The sequence below is a fragment of the Mastigoproctus giganteus genome, chromosome 7 (assembly GCF_048544385.1).
Source record: "Mastigoproctus giganteus isolate SK-2022 chromosome 7, ASM4854438v1, whole genome shotgun sequence".
Lineage (NCBI taxonomy): Eukaryota > Metazoa > Arthropoda > Arachnida > Uropygi > Thelyphonidae > Mastigoproctus > Mastigoproctus giganteus.
In genome coordinates this window covers 205577207-205594164 of record NC_143581.1, presented here as the reverse complement: position 1 = coordinate 205594164, position 16958 = coordinate 205577207, and the positions used below count along the sequence as shown (strand labels likewise).

The 16958-nt window shown below is 36.6% G+C and overlaps 1 protein-coding gene across 2 annotated transcripts in view; it reads right to left on the bottom strand.

Annotated features, from left to right (window-relative positions):
• Window positions 1-16958, bottom strand: part of LOC150083612 (mitogen-activated protein kinase kinase kinase 7-like) — a 240238-nt gene that overhangs the window by 159876 nt on the left and 63404 nt on the right. For both annotated transcript variants that reach the window (XM_090377382.1, XM_090377383.1), the window contains exon 6: window positions 5931-6055. In XM_090377382.1, the coding sequence (XP_090233508.1) occupies window positions 5931-6055 (125 nt within the window). The remainder of the gene's footprint in view (window positions 1-5930; window positions 6056-16958) is intronic.

Here is a 16958-nt window from a genome sequence, read left to right as displayed (position 1 = left end):
GGGATCCTCTTACCAAGAGAGGCTTAAGTTCTGCAAATTGCAGTGGCTGGAGACTAGGCACCTGTGCGGTGATCTGATTGTGGTGTATAAGGCCTTGAATGGATTGAGCACGCTGAATTCTGATGGGATCCTTCCACTTGTTCAGATTACGAACCTAAGGGGGCATAAATTCAAATTAAGAAAAGACAGATGTAGAATAGATGTGCGGAAATTTGCCTTTAGCCAGCGGGTGGTTAATTGCTGGAACAAACTTCCATCTGTTGTTGTGGAAGTTGATAGGTTGAATAAATTTAAGGAGGAACTGGACAGGCATTTGGAGGGAATGGTGTGATTTTTTTTTTTTTTGGCTGATGCTGCATAAGCTCGTACACATGCTTTCTTGCACCACATGCCGCCACTACTACTACTAATGACAGTACACTGCTGCAACAGGATCTAGAAAAGTTGAGATGGGCTGAGAGTTAGTAAGTGAAGTTTAACATTGACAAATGTAAAGTACTACATATGGGAATCAGTAATACCAGAGTGAAATATCAACTCTGTGGTACCACACTGACAGTGGTAGAGAATGAAAAGGACCTGGGGGTAATTGTGCAGGCAGATATGAAGTTTTCTGAGCAGTGCATATGTTCTGCAAGAGTAGCTCATGGTGTCTTGTCAATGATATACAGGAATTTTTCTAGCAGGGATAAGGAGGTGATTATCACTTTGTATAAGGCAATGGTCAGACCACACATTGAGTACTCTATACAGGTCTGGAAAGTTAAATTCCAGACCTGTATAGCCTTGAATGGTTTGAGTATGCTCAATGCTGATAGGATTCTTCCTCTTGCTCAGAATAATCGCCTGAGAGGACATAAATTCAAATTGAGGAAAGACGGTTGTAGGATAGATGTGCGGAAGTTTGCCTCTAGCCAGCGGGTGGTTGATTGCTAGAACAAACTTCTCTCTGTTGTTGTAGAAGTTGTAGAAGTTGATTTTTTTTTGGCTGATGCTATATAAGCTTGTTTTCTTGCATCATGTGCCTTTGCTAATGCCAATGCTAACCTTCCTCCCTTTCTATCCTGTCTGTCTTTTCTGTACACATTGTACTGCCCAAATTCAAATTCTGCATTCCTTATATCTGAGTGACACCACGTCTCAGACATTCCAAGAATGTCAGAGACGTGGTGTCACACAGACCTGCACTTCAAATTCATCAAAATTATTTACTATACTCCTAGCACTGGTGTACATTCAAGTATTCACGCACCTGTTCATACTCTTATTTACCCTAATACAGCCCATGTATTTGCTTGTTCCATGATGACACCAGCAGTTCTTGAAATCCCCAGCTCATTCCAAGAGCAAAAATCAATTTCATCTGTGGTTACTGTTAATCTGTTAGTCTGTGAATCCCTCTAAGCTAGCTGTTTTCTGATCCAACTAACTCTGCCTTAATAGCATCATCAAATATTCTTGCACTATTTCTATTTAAGTGTATCCAATCTCTGTAGAAGAAGTCTGTCCTGTTAGTAAGCACAGACCACGCTGAAAAAAATTCTACCCCATGAGCCTTGCACAAGCTCTCCAGGGCTGAATTGATTGACAGCGCTCTCATCACATACTTCCTCCTATCGTGTCTGGGCAAAATTGCAGGCATTTTCAAATTCAACCCTAACTTGCAACTTTTTCCCAACATTGCACTGTACTTGTTAAGTAAGTCCACAGATCTCCTACTCTTAATGTCATTTGTGCCAACATGTACAACAATATCACCTTTTGTGCCTTTAAATGGTGATATCTGCTCTACAACATCATCAACTTTTGCCACTGGTCCTATTCCACCTATCCCCATTACACATGGGTCAATAAAGTAGAAATAAGGTTTTGAGGAGGGTGGGTGAGAAGAGATGTTTCACTGAAATAACTGGAAGACAAAAGAAAATTTGGATTAGACACATGTTGTGAGATAAGGAAATGAAGAAGGATGTGATGGATGGAAAATGATGAGTGGGAGGCCCAGAGGGAGATTGAGATGGGATGGTGATATGAGGAGATGGTGATCTGCAGTTCACACAGTACTAATGATAATGAATATGAACTACAGCAATCTGGGCTATATTATTTATATCAGTGGTTCTGTAAATAGCAAACTAGCGCCAGATAGCACACGTTTTATTTGTTTGTCAATATCTTTTGCAACAACAACAATTCTTTGATTCTATTGATTTTTTTGTTTTTATTTTGCATATCATATATCCAAAAAATATTCTATGAAGCGGATTTTCAAAACTCATCTGCAAAGGATATTTTGTCTAAAGTTGGTGTTCAGTTATGAACTTCTGTAAAGTACCCTTTTGTTGTTGATGATTCAACACAATTCTTGATATATTCTATTTCTTTGCCTCTGTTTTTACATAATGAAATCATCATCTTTAGTGAAATTAGGGTGAACCATGTATGTGTCATTCTAAATTGTATGTGCAAGCACAGCCACCACTTTGAATGCTTCCAGTATTTCTTCCTACATATGTTGAAACTATCTTTCCTTCTGACAATTTTGCTCAAACATGGCTGCAAATAAATAGGGAAATTATGAATGGGTGATATTATTTAATTACCAATATATGGGGGGAGAAAAGAGGAGGATATTGAATAATTCACAGAAATAAAGTCAATAAAATTGTGAATATAATCTTTGATTATTTTGTTCTTTGTATAAAGCAGAAATAGACGCATTACCTTTTTACATTCTACTTGAAAACCACTGAACTTGGTGCATTTTTCTTTCTTTTTTTTTTTTTTTTTTTCATTTAACAGACAAATTTGAACATGTGCAATCATAAGATATCTGCAGAAGAAAGGTTTAATACCATAGGACCTCCATGATGATAATAATGGCACATACTTGGATACATCTACTCCACATTACACCATGATGAAAAAATGGACTGTAGAATTCAAATAGGGGAAAGGAGGGAGGGTACTAAACATGACTAACTACAAAAAACTAACTACAAAACAGCTAACTGCCAAGAAAACATTAATGCAAACCACAATGTGGTGATGGATATGGTCAATTGAGAGAAATAGGCTATATGCATATCAGATGAACTGGTGCAAAACATTCAAAGGACCTTGGTTTTTCAAATGTTTCTGAAAGATGGAACGCACATTTTCTGACACCTAATCAAAAATGTGGTTGATACAAGATTTTTCTCAGAATTGATGGCATATTATGAAGCAAATTGATAAATTTTTTTGGCAAAGTTTGTAACCATGGATAAGAGATGGATTCAGTACTATCAACTTGAGTCAAAGCAGCAATTTAAACAAAGGAAAGGTCCAAGTTCACCACCTTTTCCAAAGAAGGCAAAAACAGTTTCATCAGTAGGCATAAGGTGATGGTGTCAATCTTTCAGGAATTCAAAAGAATAACAATGGCAAACTAAACTGCAATAGGTAAAATTATAATAGGTATCCTATTACAATTTGACCTATTATATGCTAACCTATTATATCATTTACAAGATACTATCAAGTCACAAAGAAAAAGAATGGTGACAAAAAGTGTCCTGTTTCATTAAGACAATACTCCTGCTCACATATCAATAATCACAAAGACTGTAATGCAGCAGAGTGAAAATGCATTTTATTCCCCAATTGTTTTTCTATGTCAGACCAGGTTTCCAATCTAAAACTTAAATTTAGGATGAAAAAATTCAAAGCAAATGAAGAGATATAATGTGAGTCGTGGAAATCCTCCCCCAAATCCTTCACAAATCATTCTACAAAAGCAGGATGACTGTATTAGACCATCACTGGAATAAGTGTGTGCAGCTCTATGGAGACTAGTCTGGGTACAAGTTCACTGCTTCATAGCCAGATGAACTTTACAATATCCACTTGAATATCTACCACTTAATATATACAAAATAGGTTATTTACTATTTTCAAAGTTATAAACATACATTCCTTTTTCTAGGTATTAATTTTCATTTCAAGTATTTTATGGATACTCTTTGTGTTAATATTATTAAAATATATTTCTATTATAAAACCTTTTGTACTTACTAGATTTAATATTTTGTAACAAATAATAATAGTTAAAAAAAAAAAAAAAAACTAATGACACATAAGATACTTGTATGTAGGCTATGTGAATAACTCATCTCACACAAATGTAGGTACCAGAGTAACATCAGATATAATTATTTAGTAGTTCAATATATGTCTCAGTTGTGTATTTGAAAATCTTAATATGTAATTTAAAAGATTATAATTATACTAGTGTTTATTTATATACCATTAATTATATAAACCTATAACACAACAGTTAGTTGAATGTGGTATAGGTGTGATATAGTAAAAATTAAAAAAGTATTTTTAATAATCTATCATGTTCTATACAGTAATTCTAATAACCTATAAAAATAAATCACATATCATTAAAAAAAAAGTCTCAAACATCAATTTATGATATTAATCACGATTTAATGAGTTAATTTTTAAATATGAAATTAAGTAATTGATGTATTTGTGCAAATAAGAATATTATAAGTACAACAACTGAAGCTGAAAAACAGTTTCACTCATGTTTTTATCACTTCAGATATACATAATCAAATCTAGAAACTAGGGGTGACATGTGTGCATGTGTGTATTTTTCCCTCCTAGCTGTTTCTTGATTGTTTTCACAGAAATATTTAGCAAAGTGATATAAATAACAGAGAGAGAAGAAATAAAAAAGTATGTTAGTGAGAAGGGATGGAAAGGAAATTTACTGATTAAATAAACTAACTGTTGAATGTTAAACCTGAAACCTCATTTTTATCCTTTATAAACAACCTCCACAGCATTGTGTAATCCACTTGGATCCCAAAATATCTCAGACAAGGCAAGATTCTGGACCTCCATCCATCCAGGAAAGTCTACACCAAAAATGTTATCCATCAAGAAGTTTTATTAAGTAATGCTAGCAAAAGATGTTGCTAATAAACAAACTGAACTATAATTCAAACATTGTACATTAAGGTACTGCTGATTCTTTTTTTTAAATAACTGTTTTCTTTGATTGAGTGACAATAATTACTCATATTTTTAATTGTAATAAAATATTTTTAAAATTTGACATTATTTAAAGTTATTAAAAATGTGTACCAATAAATGCTAGGAGTTAGTACTACAGTTATACGTTTAGTATTCTTTAAAAAAAATAAAAATCTATATTCAAGGCAGTACTTTAAATCTTACCAGGTGGTACACCCAGTATGGTTAACTTATATTTTACATTACTTTTTCTCCATTATATTATGTAGTTATCCAAATTTGGCAAGGTATCAGCAAAATCTTCGACTCAGGGCTGAAGACCACTAATGTATATTATGCCTCTGGAATACCTTGTTCTTAGGCCAGCTTGCATATTTGCAGAAGGATACTTTCCAAATACCACAGAGGGAGAACCCTGTGATTCTAACTGGGACTGTTATATAAAAAAGGAGGGGGGACTAGAAAATTTTACCCATGACCAAAATGACCTTTAAGGAATTTATCCAGTCATAAACAAACTTGTTACACATGATTTTATTATATTATTTACCAAAATTAATGAATTTTTTAATAAATTCAATAACACTAAAGTAAGAAAAACAGGTGGCTTCCCACAGCATACTAATGCTATGGAAGAAAAGAGCCTGAGGTGCAATGAGCTTGTTTTTTTTTCTCTGCTATTGATTTAAAGAATTTAATAGTATAAACAAGAGCTATGATGCTCAATGCGTTCTACGTTGATTTCGATATTTGTAAAAGAAATAAAAAACGTATCATATTGAGGTAAACTTCTGTTATTCTTTTACAAAAAGATTTAAGGAATGTACAATTTAACTTTCTTTTTTTTTATATAGAAAAAGAAAAGAAAGGAAAATGCAATAATTTTTTCTGCGCCTCACCTTCAAAAACTTCAGGAGCCATCCATGCAGCACTTCCCTTATTATTGGTCATATTGGTGTGCATATCACAAGCAGTTCCAAAATCACATATTTTTAAGACCGTTCCACCCATTACAAGTAACAAGCTAAGGAGTAGAAAAGATTTAAATGTTTATTATATTAAACTTATACAAAATTCCTGAACTTGAAATCCAGCTTATAGCAAACACAAAAACAATTTTCTACATTGCAATATTTGTATCATATATACTCTTCCAAGAGATTCTTAACTACATACTTCTACAAAAAAGGGAGGTGATTCATTTACCTAATATGTTTTAGCTATTATCTCTGATGCCTTGCAACAAGTATATGATCTCAGCTGATAATAAATACTGCATGGTATAAAGGAAACACTTGCTAGACTAACCCCCAACAAGATTTTTTTTTTTTTTTTTTTTTTATGAAAACCCCAAACACGAAAGGTATCAAAACCTATAGTACTTAGTACCGTGCATGGGTTTAAGGAGAAGTATGGGGGGGAGGGGGGTGCTGGAAACTTTGCTCTAGAGACTAAACATGGGTTTCACCACTTCAAGCCTCCAATAAGCAAAGTGGTGGTATTTCACCAGTTGATGAAACTCATCTACCACCTTGAATTACACAGGTGAATGCACAAAACAATTCGGAAATGAATTATACATTATATTACATGTTCAAACAGTTATATATTTGGAATTTAGCAAAGTATTTCACATGGTCCCCACATGGTAAGTTACTGCATAAGCAAAATCCTAAAGTGGATTTAGGAAGGGCTGAAGGACAAGAGGAAGAGAGTTGTTATACATGGCTATATTATACATGGTTCAGTGCTGGGTAAATTCTTGTTTCTGATTTTCTTGAATGACGCTGAAGAGGAAATAAAGGGTCTGATACTGAAATCTGCAGAAGATATAAGGCAAGGGTGTCCCAGCTTTGGGAATTGCATGTGGCGATTTCCTTCACATTGTGTAGTCCTGTTTTATACATTCCTCAAGTTTAAAACTGTTTTAAAACCTCAAGTTTAAAACCTCAAGTTCTTTAGGATGGTGAAATGTGAAGACATTTCACCATTCTAAAGAACTAAAGTTAATTTTTTCTGCTAACCAGTAAAGTTCAAGTTTTTGAACTTTACTGGTTATATTATATTATTTAAATTGGTCAAGAAAGACTATAGTATTGTAAGTGACAGATATTGCAATTTTTATTATAGTTATGATGTTTCAGTTTTGAATAGCATATCAAATTAGGTATGCGGGTAGTTGATTGGTGGAACAGACTTCCATCTTTAGTTGTGGAAGTTGATAGCCTAAATAAATTTAAGGCTGGACAGGTATTTGGAACGAACAGAGGGGTGAAATGGGAGCGGTTTTTTTTTGTTTTTTTTTGGCTGATGCTGCATAAGCTTGCTTTCTTGCATCGTATGCCCCTACTAATGCTAAATTAGTATCCCAAGCATATGGTCTGGCTTTACAGTTATTACAAAATACCATTCAAGTTCGGCACTGTGTAAAAATGTTCATCCATAAATACATCTGGCAATTAAGTTCCAAGACCAAGTATCAAGAATCTGCTTCGTTTATCTCGAAACTGAAGCCTTACCCAGTGAATCCTTTTAACCAAATGATCAAATTTGTACTCTTTACTCTTTACTCACTTCTGTTTGGTGGAACAAATTCCTTGTGAATGATTCCCCTGCTACTGCAGAATATGATCAACGTAACTGGGTTTTGATTTTTGAAAATGACATTTATGTTTCGGGTAGTACGTCAATGGCCATTCTATTCTTTGTGGATTGTATTTGAAACACCATGATTTCTAACCTGTTAAATCAACTCAAGTAGGGTAGGATAAATAGATGATCTGTGAATATGTCTAGATGAGTCACTGAACATGTTATTACAAATCATATCTCACCACAAAGCTTCAATTTCATGATACAAAGTTAGTATCCAACCCTTTTGATCACAACTCTTATACCTCACTCACTCACTCACTCACTCACTCACACACACACACACACACACACACACACACACACACACACACACACACACACACACACACACACACACACACACACACACACTTTGCTGCTGCTTCGCACGCTTTGGTGTATTTGACATATTCAGTCTATTTTTATTTCCACTGTTTTTAACTTATTAGTACTATATTTAAGAATTAGCTATCTGCTGCCTTGCACAAATGCTATTTTATAAATTGCAGCCACTTCTGTTTGCTATCTCTAAATAGTCTTATTGGTTACACCTTCGGCAATTTGCTTTCTGCCCTATTCTCATGGCATTTTATATGACTTGCACTTCTATATTTGCATTAACTTTCATAGTTATTGTATATATATATATATATATATATATATATATGAGTATAAATGTATATTTACAAATATAACATTGAAAGGTATCAAAACCTATAGTACTTAGTACCATGCATGGGTTGAAGAAAAAGTGTGGGGGAGTGGGATGCCAGATATATATATACTTAAACCAGGGAAAAATGAAAGTATCAATGATAATTTAAGTAAAGAATTAATAAACAACCTGAAAACAACTGCTACAAAAACAACAATGAATTTAATGATTATGATTGTGGGAGGAGGGGATCTGAGTGGTAATATAAACAAGGAATAAAAGGGCCACTCAACTTCTTTCCCCCAAAATAATTTTTAATTTATTGTCATTTTTAATTCCTTGTTTAAAATATTAATACTTCATTTTTCATTAGTTTAAAATTATACTCATACAACAATATGTTATATAACATATCACTGTATGAGTATATAACATATCACTGTATGAGTATCTAACATATCACTGTATTATCTAACATATCACTGTATTATCTAACATACAATGATATGTTAGATAATTCTGTTTCATTACAGTCTAAGAATGGCAAAAGACAACTCTTGAAACATCAGGAAGCCCCTCCCCAAAAACAACATCCTTCCTAAGGTTGTTTGTAACATTTTCAAATAAAACTATTCTGATGAATTTCTACATATCATTTTCAGCACGATCTGTGCTTGTTAACTGAAGAGACTGCTTCTACAGAGATGGGGTACACTTAAATAACAAGGGTGCAAGAATATTTGCTGATGCTATCGATGCAGTGTTTCGTGGATCAGAAAACTGCTAGCTTGGGAGGAATACACAGACTAAAAGATTAACAGTGGCCCCAGGCAGATGCAAAAGTGATTCTTGCACAGCTTTTTGCTGCTGAACTTCTTGAGTGAGTCTCTCAACATCAGGCGTGTATGCCGTAATTTTCACATTTCAACATGCTGAGAAGCTTGCATTGTTCAGACGGTTTCTTGATTTATTTTTAATATAGTTTATGTTCAAAAATATTTTCCAGAAATACGTTGAACCAAATATTGAGAAAAGTCCAAACGCAAATATTTTCAAATTTATATACATGTCTGGTACGCTACTCCACATATCGAACACAATTTCGTCTTGCTTTTTCAACCCATCTATCGCCATCCATTTGTATAGAATTGCAAGAGGAGCCTTTTGACTCTCGAAATCCTCAATTTCAGTTTTAAGGCATTTTAGTCTTGCACTCCACATGTCCTTGATTTTTAAATCCTCTAACTCCATTTCATATTGTGCTTCATGTGGGCTAAAAGTTAAAGAGCTGCAGTTACATGCTCTTTGAGCATGTAACTGCAGTTCTCATGCGGTTCGCGAGCCACAGGTTGCCGACCCCTATGTTAGGGTAACTAAGAGTAGGAACAGGTGCATGTATACTTGCATGTACACCAATTCCAGAAGTATAGTTAATAAATTTGATGAGTTTGAAATGCTGATCAACACATCAAAGGTGGATATTGTTAGGATATCAGAGACATGGTATCACACAGATATAAGCAGGGCAGAATTGGAATTTGGGGAGTACAATGTGTACAGAAAGAACAGAAAGGGAGGAGGGATTAAGATGTTAGTTAAGAAACACATAATAATAATAATAATAATAATAATAATTTATCTCAACCTGCATCATCCTAGGGATGATGCAGGCTGAGCAGTTGGAACACAAGGAAATCAAGAAGTGCCTGACTGAAAAATATCATCAGAGACTCAGAAGCCTGCTGAAAGCAAAATTGAATGGAGGGAACAGTTTAGGCCTAAATGGATGTCAGATGAACTGATGAGGCATATGGCAGAGAAGAAACATGCATGGGATACATACAAATTAACACATGACACAGAAGCCTATGATAGATACAAGTTGATCTGTAACCAAGTTACAAAGGAGGTTAGGCAGGCTAAGGCAGATTACGAGAAATCTTTGGCAAGGGATGCAAAGAAAAACAGCAAAGAGTTCTTTACTTATGTAAACTCTAGAAGGAAGGGGATGAATCAGATTGGTCCACTTGATATCGATGGGTCAACTGTTGATGATCCTGCTCAGGTAGCTAACAAACTAAATGAATATTTTGCATCGACATTCACACATGACGAGTTATTTAGCGAGGGGAAAGCCAGAGGTGTATTCAACTCTAGCAGTAAGCTAGAGAATCTTGTAATAACTGAGAGTAAAGTGGAGGAGAAATTGTTGAGGAGAAATTGTTGAAGATAAACACAAGAAAGGCACCTGGGGTGGAGGGGATCTATCCAGTTATATTAAAGGAGGCAGCAAAGGAAGTAAGCAAACCCTTAGCCATAATTATGAAAGCTTCCTTGGACTCAGGGGAGGTACCCATAGACTGGAGATGTGCAAATGTGACCCGAATTCACAAAGGAGGATCAAAAGCTGACACAAGCAATTATAGACCTGTGAGTTTAACTTCTGTTCAAGGAAAATTAATGGAGGCACTAGTTAAAGAAGCACTGCAGGATCATTTAGACAAGACTTCAGTTATAGCTCGGACACAGCATGGTTTTGTTAAGGGGAAGTCTTGCCTGACCAATTTGATTGGATACTATGATGCAGTCACAAAGGAACTGGATGCAGGGAATAACTTTGATATTATATACTTGGATCTTAGAAAGGCTTTTGATACTGTTGCACATGGAAGACTGCTGCACAAATTGGAGCAGTATAACATTGGAGGCAAATTGCTGCTGTGGGTAAAGGGGTGGCTCAGGGGGAGAAGACAGAGAGTGGTAATCAATGGACACTGCTCGTCGTGGACTAATGTTATTAGTGGAGTCCCTCAGGGCTCAGTGTTGGGTCCATTATTGTTTTCTGTATTCATAAATGATATTGATGATGGTATATCAAGCTTAATGTCGAAGTTTGCAGACGATACAAAGGTAGGCAGGGTTGTCAAGGACACTACTGACACTATGCTGCTGCAACAGGATCTGGAAAGGTTGAGCAGATGGGCTGAGAGGTGGCAAATGAAGTTTAACATTGACAAATGTAAAGTACTACACATGGGAAACAGCAACCCCAGAGCAACGTATCAACTCTGTGGTACTACACTGACAGTGGTAGAGAATGAAAGGGACCTGGGGGTGGTTGTGCAGGCAGATATGAAGTTCTCTGAGCAGTGCAGACGGGCTGCAAGAGTAGCTCATGGTGTATTGTCAATGATATATAGGAATTTTTCTAGCAGGGATAAGGAGGTGATTATTCCCTTGTATAAGGCAATGGTCAGGCCACACCTAGAGTACTATATACAGGCCTGGAGGCCTCATTTCAAGAAGGCTGCTGGAACGAGTACAGAGAAGGGCAACAAGATTAGTGAATGGAACAAAGGGGTGCTCTTACGAAGAAAGGCTTAAGATTTGCAAATTACAGTGTCTGGAGACTAGGCACCAGCGAGGTGATCTGATAGAGGTGTATAAAGCATTGAATGGTTTGAGCATGCTCAATGCTGATGGGATTCTTCCTCTAGCTCAGAATAATCACCTGAGAGGGCATAAATTCAAACTGAGGAAAGACAGATGTAGGATAGACGTGCGGAAATTTGCCTTTAGCCAGCGAGTGGTTGGTTGGTGGAACAGACTTCCATCCCTTGTCGTGGAAGTTGATAGCCTAAATAAGTTTAAGGCTCAGCTGGACAGGTATTTTGAACGAACAGAGGGGTGAAGTGGGAGTGGTTTTTTTTTTTTTTTTTTGGCTGATGCTGCATAAGCTTGCTTTCTTGCATCAAATGCCTCTACTAATGCTAATGCTAAACACAGTTAAAGCCATAAACACATATGCAGCTCCAGTAATAACATACACATTCGGGGTCATAGATTGGACTAACACAAAGCTATAAGATATAATGCGAAAGACAAAGACAATGATGACCAAGAATCGCCAACACCACCCGAAGTCAGCAATGGAGAGAATAACAATACCTCGGAAAGAGGGAGGAAGTGGCCTGATAGAACAACAGAAAACAGCGATAGTTAACCTGAAGGATTACTTCGAGAATAACACAGCACCACTCCATCAGGCCATAAGGAAGATAGATAAGTGGTATACCCCACTCAACCTAAGCAAGGAAACCCCTCCTGTCCAAACAATACAAGAAACGAAGATAGAAAGATGGGCAAAGAAGACACTCCATGGCAGACACTACAATGACCTCCATCAAGATCACATTGATAACACTGTTTCCAATGCATGGCTCACAAGTGGGACACTCTTCCTGAGACTGAATGATTCATGCTGGCCATCCAAGACCAGGTAATCAACACCAGAAACTATAGAAAATACATTGCAAAGGAGCCCGGAATGTCAGGATGGCATGTCGAAAATGCCACCTGGCCTCAGAAACAATCCAACACATCACCACGGGATGCAAGATGATCACCCAGACTGAGTACACTCATAGACACGACCAGGTAGCCAGAATAATACATCAGAAGCTAGCGAGAAAATACCAGTTGACCAAAGAACGTATACCACACTACAAGTACGAACCCCAGGCAGTATAGAGACCCGAAACCACAAGCTGCACAAGGATCGCGCCATAATAACGGATAAGACCATCCCACACAACAGACTGGACATAACCCTTGTGGACAAGATGGAAAAGGCTACCTACGTGATTGACATAGCGGTGCCAAACACTAGCAATGTGCAGAAAACCCATGAAAAAATTAGGAAGTACACGAACCTGAGACATGAGATCAAGGAGATGTAGCACACGCAAGAAGTATCAACCATCCCAATCATCGTGTCAACAACCGGTATGGTACCAAAGACTCTACATAGCAGCAATAGGTCTCCCAGAGAACACCTACAAGGAACTCCAGAAAGTCACAATCCTGAACTCCTGTTAGGATAATCAGAGATTTCCTCGACCAACAGTAACACCAGACATTAAAACCACCCTGTGTACTTGGTAGCAGTACCCATCACGGAGTGGAATCCCCCAATCAGGGAAAAATAATATAAGAGCAACAACAATAATAATAATGTACACCAATGAGAATTGGAATTTGGGGAATACAATGTGTACAGAAAGGACAGAAAGAACAGGAAGGGAGGAGGGGTTATGCTGTTAGTTAAGAAACACAAAATCTAGGAAAGTGCATCCAATTGACACCAGTGGATAATGCAATGTTGAGTCAGTGTGGTATAACATAAGCACTGGGAAAGGTAAAATGAGAGTAGGTGTGTGTTATTGGCCTAATGAATCTGATGAGTACAATGAGCAATTGTGCAGAGAAATAGAGTGGGCCAGTGAATCAGAATGTCTTATTATGAGGGAATTTAACTTTCCAGATATTGACTAGAACTTGTGGATTGGTTACCCGCACATTAGCAAGACTTTTGTGGATTTATTGGATGACTGTTTTCTGCAGCATGTTTGAGAGGCAACCAGAGAAAGCAATGCTCTTTATCTCATTATCAGCAGTGATTATTCATGCATTAAGAATCTGCAGTTAAAGGAATCATTGGGTGACAGTGATCACAGTTTACTGATGTGGGATTTACTTAAAGATGTAACTACCGTCAAAGGTAAAGGAAAGGGCTTTTGCTTTCGTAAAGCAAAACAGTGGTAACAGTGCTCTCAGACAGTTTCTAAATTCTAAATACAGTGAGATCAACTGATGATGTTACCAACAGTGAATTCTAAATGGGAAGCCTTCAGGGACTTAATCTTGGAGGCTACTAGGCTTTTCATTCCAACTAAGAAATACTGTTCAGGGTTTAGGCTAAATGAATGTCAGATGAATTAATGAGGCTTGTGACAGAGAAGAAAAATGCATGGTATGTATATAAATTATCAGGTGACACAGAAGCTTATGGCAGATATAAGCTAGTCTGTAATCAAGTCACAAAGGAGGTTAGGCAGGTGAAAGCAGATTAAGAGAAATCTTTGGCAAATGATGCAAAGAAACACAGCAAAGAGTTCTTTCCTAATGTAAATTCTATAAGGAAAAGGATGAATCAGATTGGTACACTTAACATAGACAGTTTGACTATTGATGATCTTGCTCAGGTAGCTGATAAATTGAATGAGTATTTTACATCTACATTCACACGAGGAGTTATTCAAGATAGGGAATGCCAGAAGCTTATCAAACTCTAACAGGGAGCAGAGTAATTTTTGTAATAACTGAGAGCAAAATGGAGGAGAAATTGTTCAAGTTAAATATAAGGAAGGTACCTGGGGTGGATGGAATCTATCCTGTTATATTAAAGGAGGCACCAAAGGATGTAAGCAAATCCTTAGCCATAATTATGAGAGCTACCTTAGAGTCAGGAGAGGTCCCATGGACCTCTCCTGAATTCTTTAACCAGTATGTTAAAGGTGTGCAAATGTATCCCTAATTCAGAAAGGGTGTTAAAGATGACACAAGTAACTATAGACCTGTTAGTTTAACTTGTGCTCCAGGGAAAATAAGGGGGGGTCACTGATTAAAGAAGCATTGCAGGATCATCTAGACAAGACTGCAGTAGTAGTTAAGACACAGCATGGGTTTGTTAAAGGGAGATTTGTTGATTGGATACTATGATGTGGTCACAAAGGAACAAGATGCAAAAAATAATTTTGATATCATATACTTGGATTTCAGGTAAGTTTTTGATACTGTTGCACACGGAAGACTGCTGTACAAATTGGAGCAGTATGGCATTAAGGGTACATTTCTACAATGGATAAGGGGTTGGTTGAGTGGGAGACAACAGAGAGTGGTAATCAATGGACACTGCTCTTTGTGGACTAACATTATTAGAGGAGTTCCCCAGGATTCGGTGCTGGCCCCATTGCTGTTTTGTATTTTCATCAACAATATTGATGAGAGTATATCAGACTGAATGTCCAAGTTTGCAGATGATACAGACGTTGATAAGGTTGTTAATGAGAGTAAAGACAGTATGCTACTGTAAATGGATCTAGATAAGTTGGGCAAATGGGCTGAGAAGTGGCAAATGAAGTTTTGACAAATGCAAAGTACTGCATATGGGTAGCAGTAACCCAAGAGAAATGTACCAACTGTGTGGTACTAGACTCAGGGAAGTGGAGCGTGAAAAAGACTTAGGGATAATTGTGCAGTCAGATATGAAGTTTGCTGAGCAGGGCAGACGGGCTGCCAGAGCATCATGCAGTCTTGTCAATGACTCCATGACCATTGTACAAGGCAATAGTCAGGCCACACTTTATAATAGTCAGGCAATAGTCAGGGGAACAAAGGCGTGCTCTTACCAAGATAGGCTTAAGTTCTGCAAACTGCAGTGCCTGGAGACTAGGCACATGCGAGGTGATCTGACTGAGGTGTATAAGGTGTTGAATGGGTTGAGCAAGCTCAATGCCGATGGTAGTCTTCCTCTTGCTGAGATTAAGAACCTGAAGGGGGCATAGATTCAAACTGAGGTAAGACAATCGTAGAACAGATGTGCGGAAATTAGTCTTTAGCCAGTGCGTAGTTGATTGCTGGAACACTTCCATCTCTTGTTGTGAAAGTTGATAGTTTAAATAAATTTAAGGCTGAGCTGAATAAGCATTTGGAGTGCATAGATGAGTGAAATGGGAGGGTTTTTTTTTTTTTTTGTTGATGCTGCATAAGTCTGCATTCTTGCATCATATGTTAATCATGACAATCAAATATTATGCCTATAACATAGTTATACACAATGACAATCCTCTAAATGGCACGATTGCATGCAAACAAATTATGATACGCAAATGACCTTGTAGAATGCCCATATAAGTCAGCTATCAAAATGTGCTGTATCATGGTCTTACTTGCTTTGACAAGTACAATGTCTTAGAACTCAGGGTTCTTAATTGCTGTAATAAGTTGCCTCCACAGGTGGTTCAAGCTGTTATCTTAGGGAAATTTAAAGGTAAGCTGACTCCTCATCTACATGAGGAGTCAAAGAGGTAATTTATTTTGCTACTACAGTAGACTTTCAGAATAACGGCACCTTCAGGGATTCAAGGTGCCATTATTTCGATTTTTCCGTTATCTAGAAAGTTTTACTTTTAATATATTTAATGCCGAAATAATGAGGCTAAATAATAAATATAGATTAAGAATGCAATTTTATTAACTGCACATAAAAAACAAAAATGTTGGCAATCGAATGTTATATTCTGTCATTAATACACTCCTAATTACACCCCGTTCTATTTTCTTTATTATAGCAAGTTTGGTCTGCGTGGGTAATACATGGTATTGTCACCGTCCTCCCGAGAGGTATTCAGGGCAAAGAAATGAAGTCCTTTAAAGATGAAATATTTAATATATAATAAACGACATGTAAATACCTAGAAAAATGGAATGAACCCTTTAATAAATTCAAATTTAAAAGCTTTTAAAAAATACATCAATTTGGGAGGGAAGTAGAAAATATGTGTAAAAATATTATTGATACAGAATTTCAAATTTGTGAAACTTACCATTTAGTCAGTTTTCTTTATTTAAAAATTTCATTTTAGAAGAATGAAAGAGAGGAATAATAACAGTCTTAACAGATCTTGTTACAGGTGGTGGTCATTCTTTTTTTCTTTAACAGGGTTTATATTTCAAGAGCAGACTTTAGAAAATGAAAAATTGAGGCTTCATAATTTCAAAATGAAAATGAAAAATT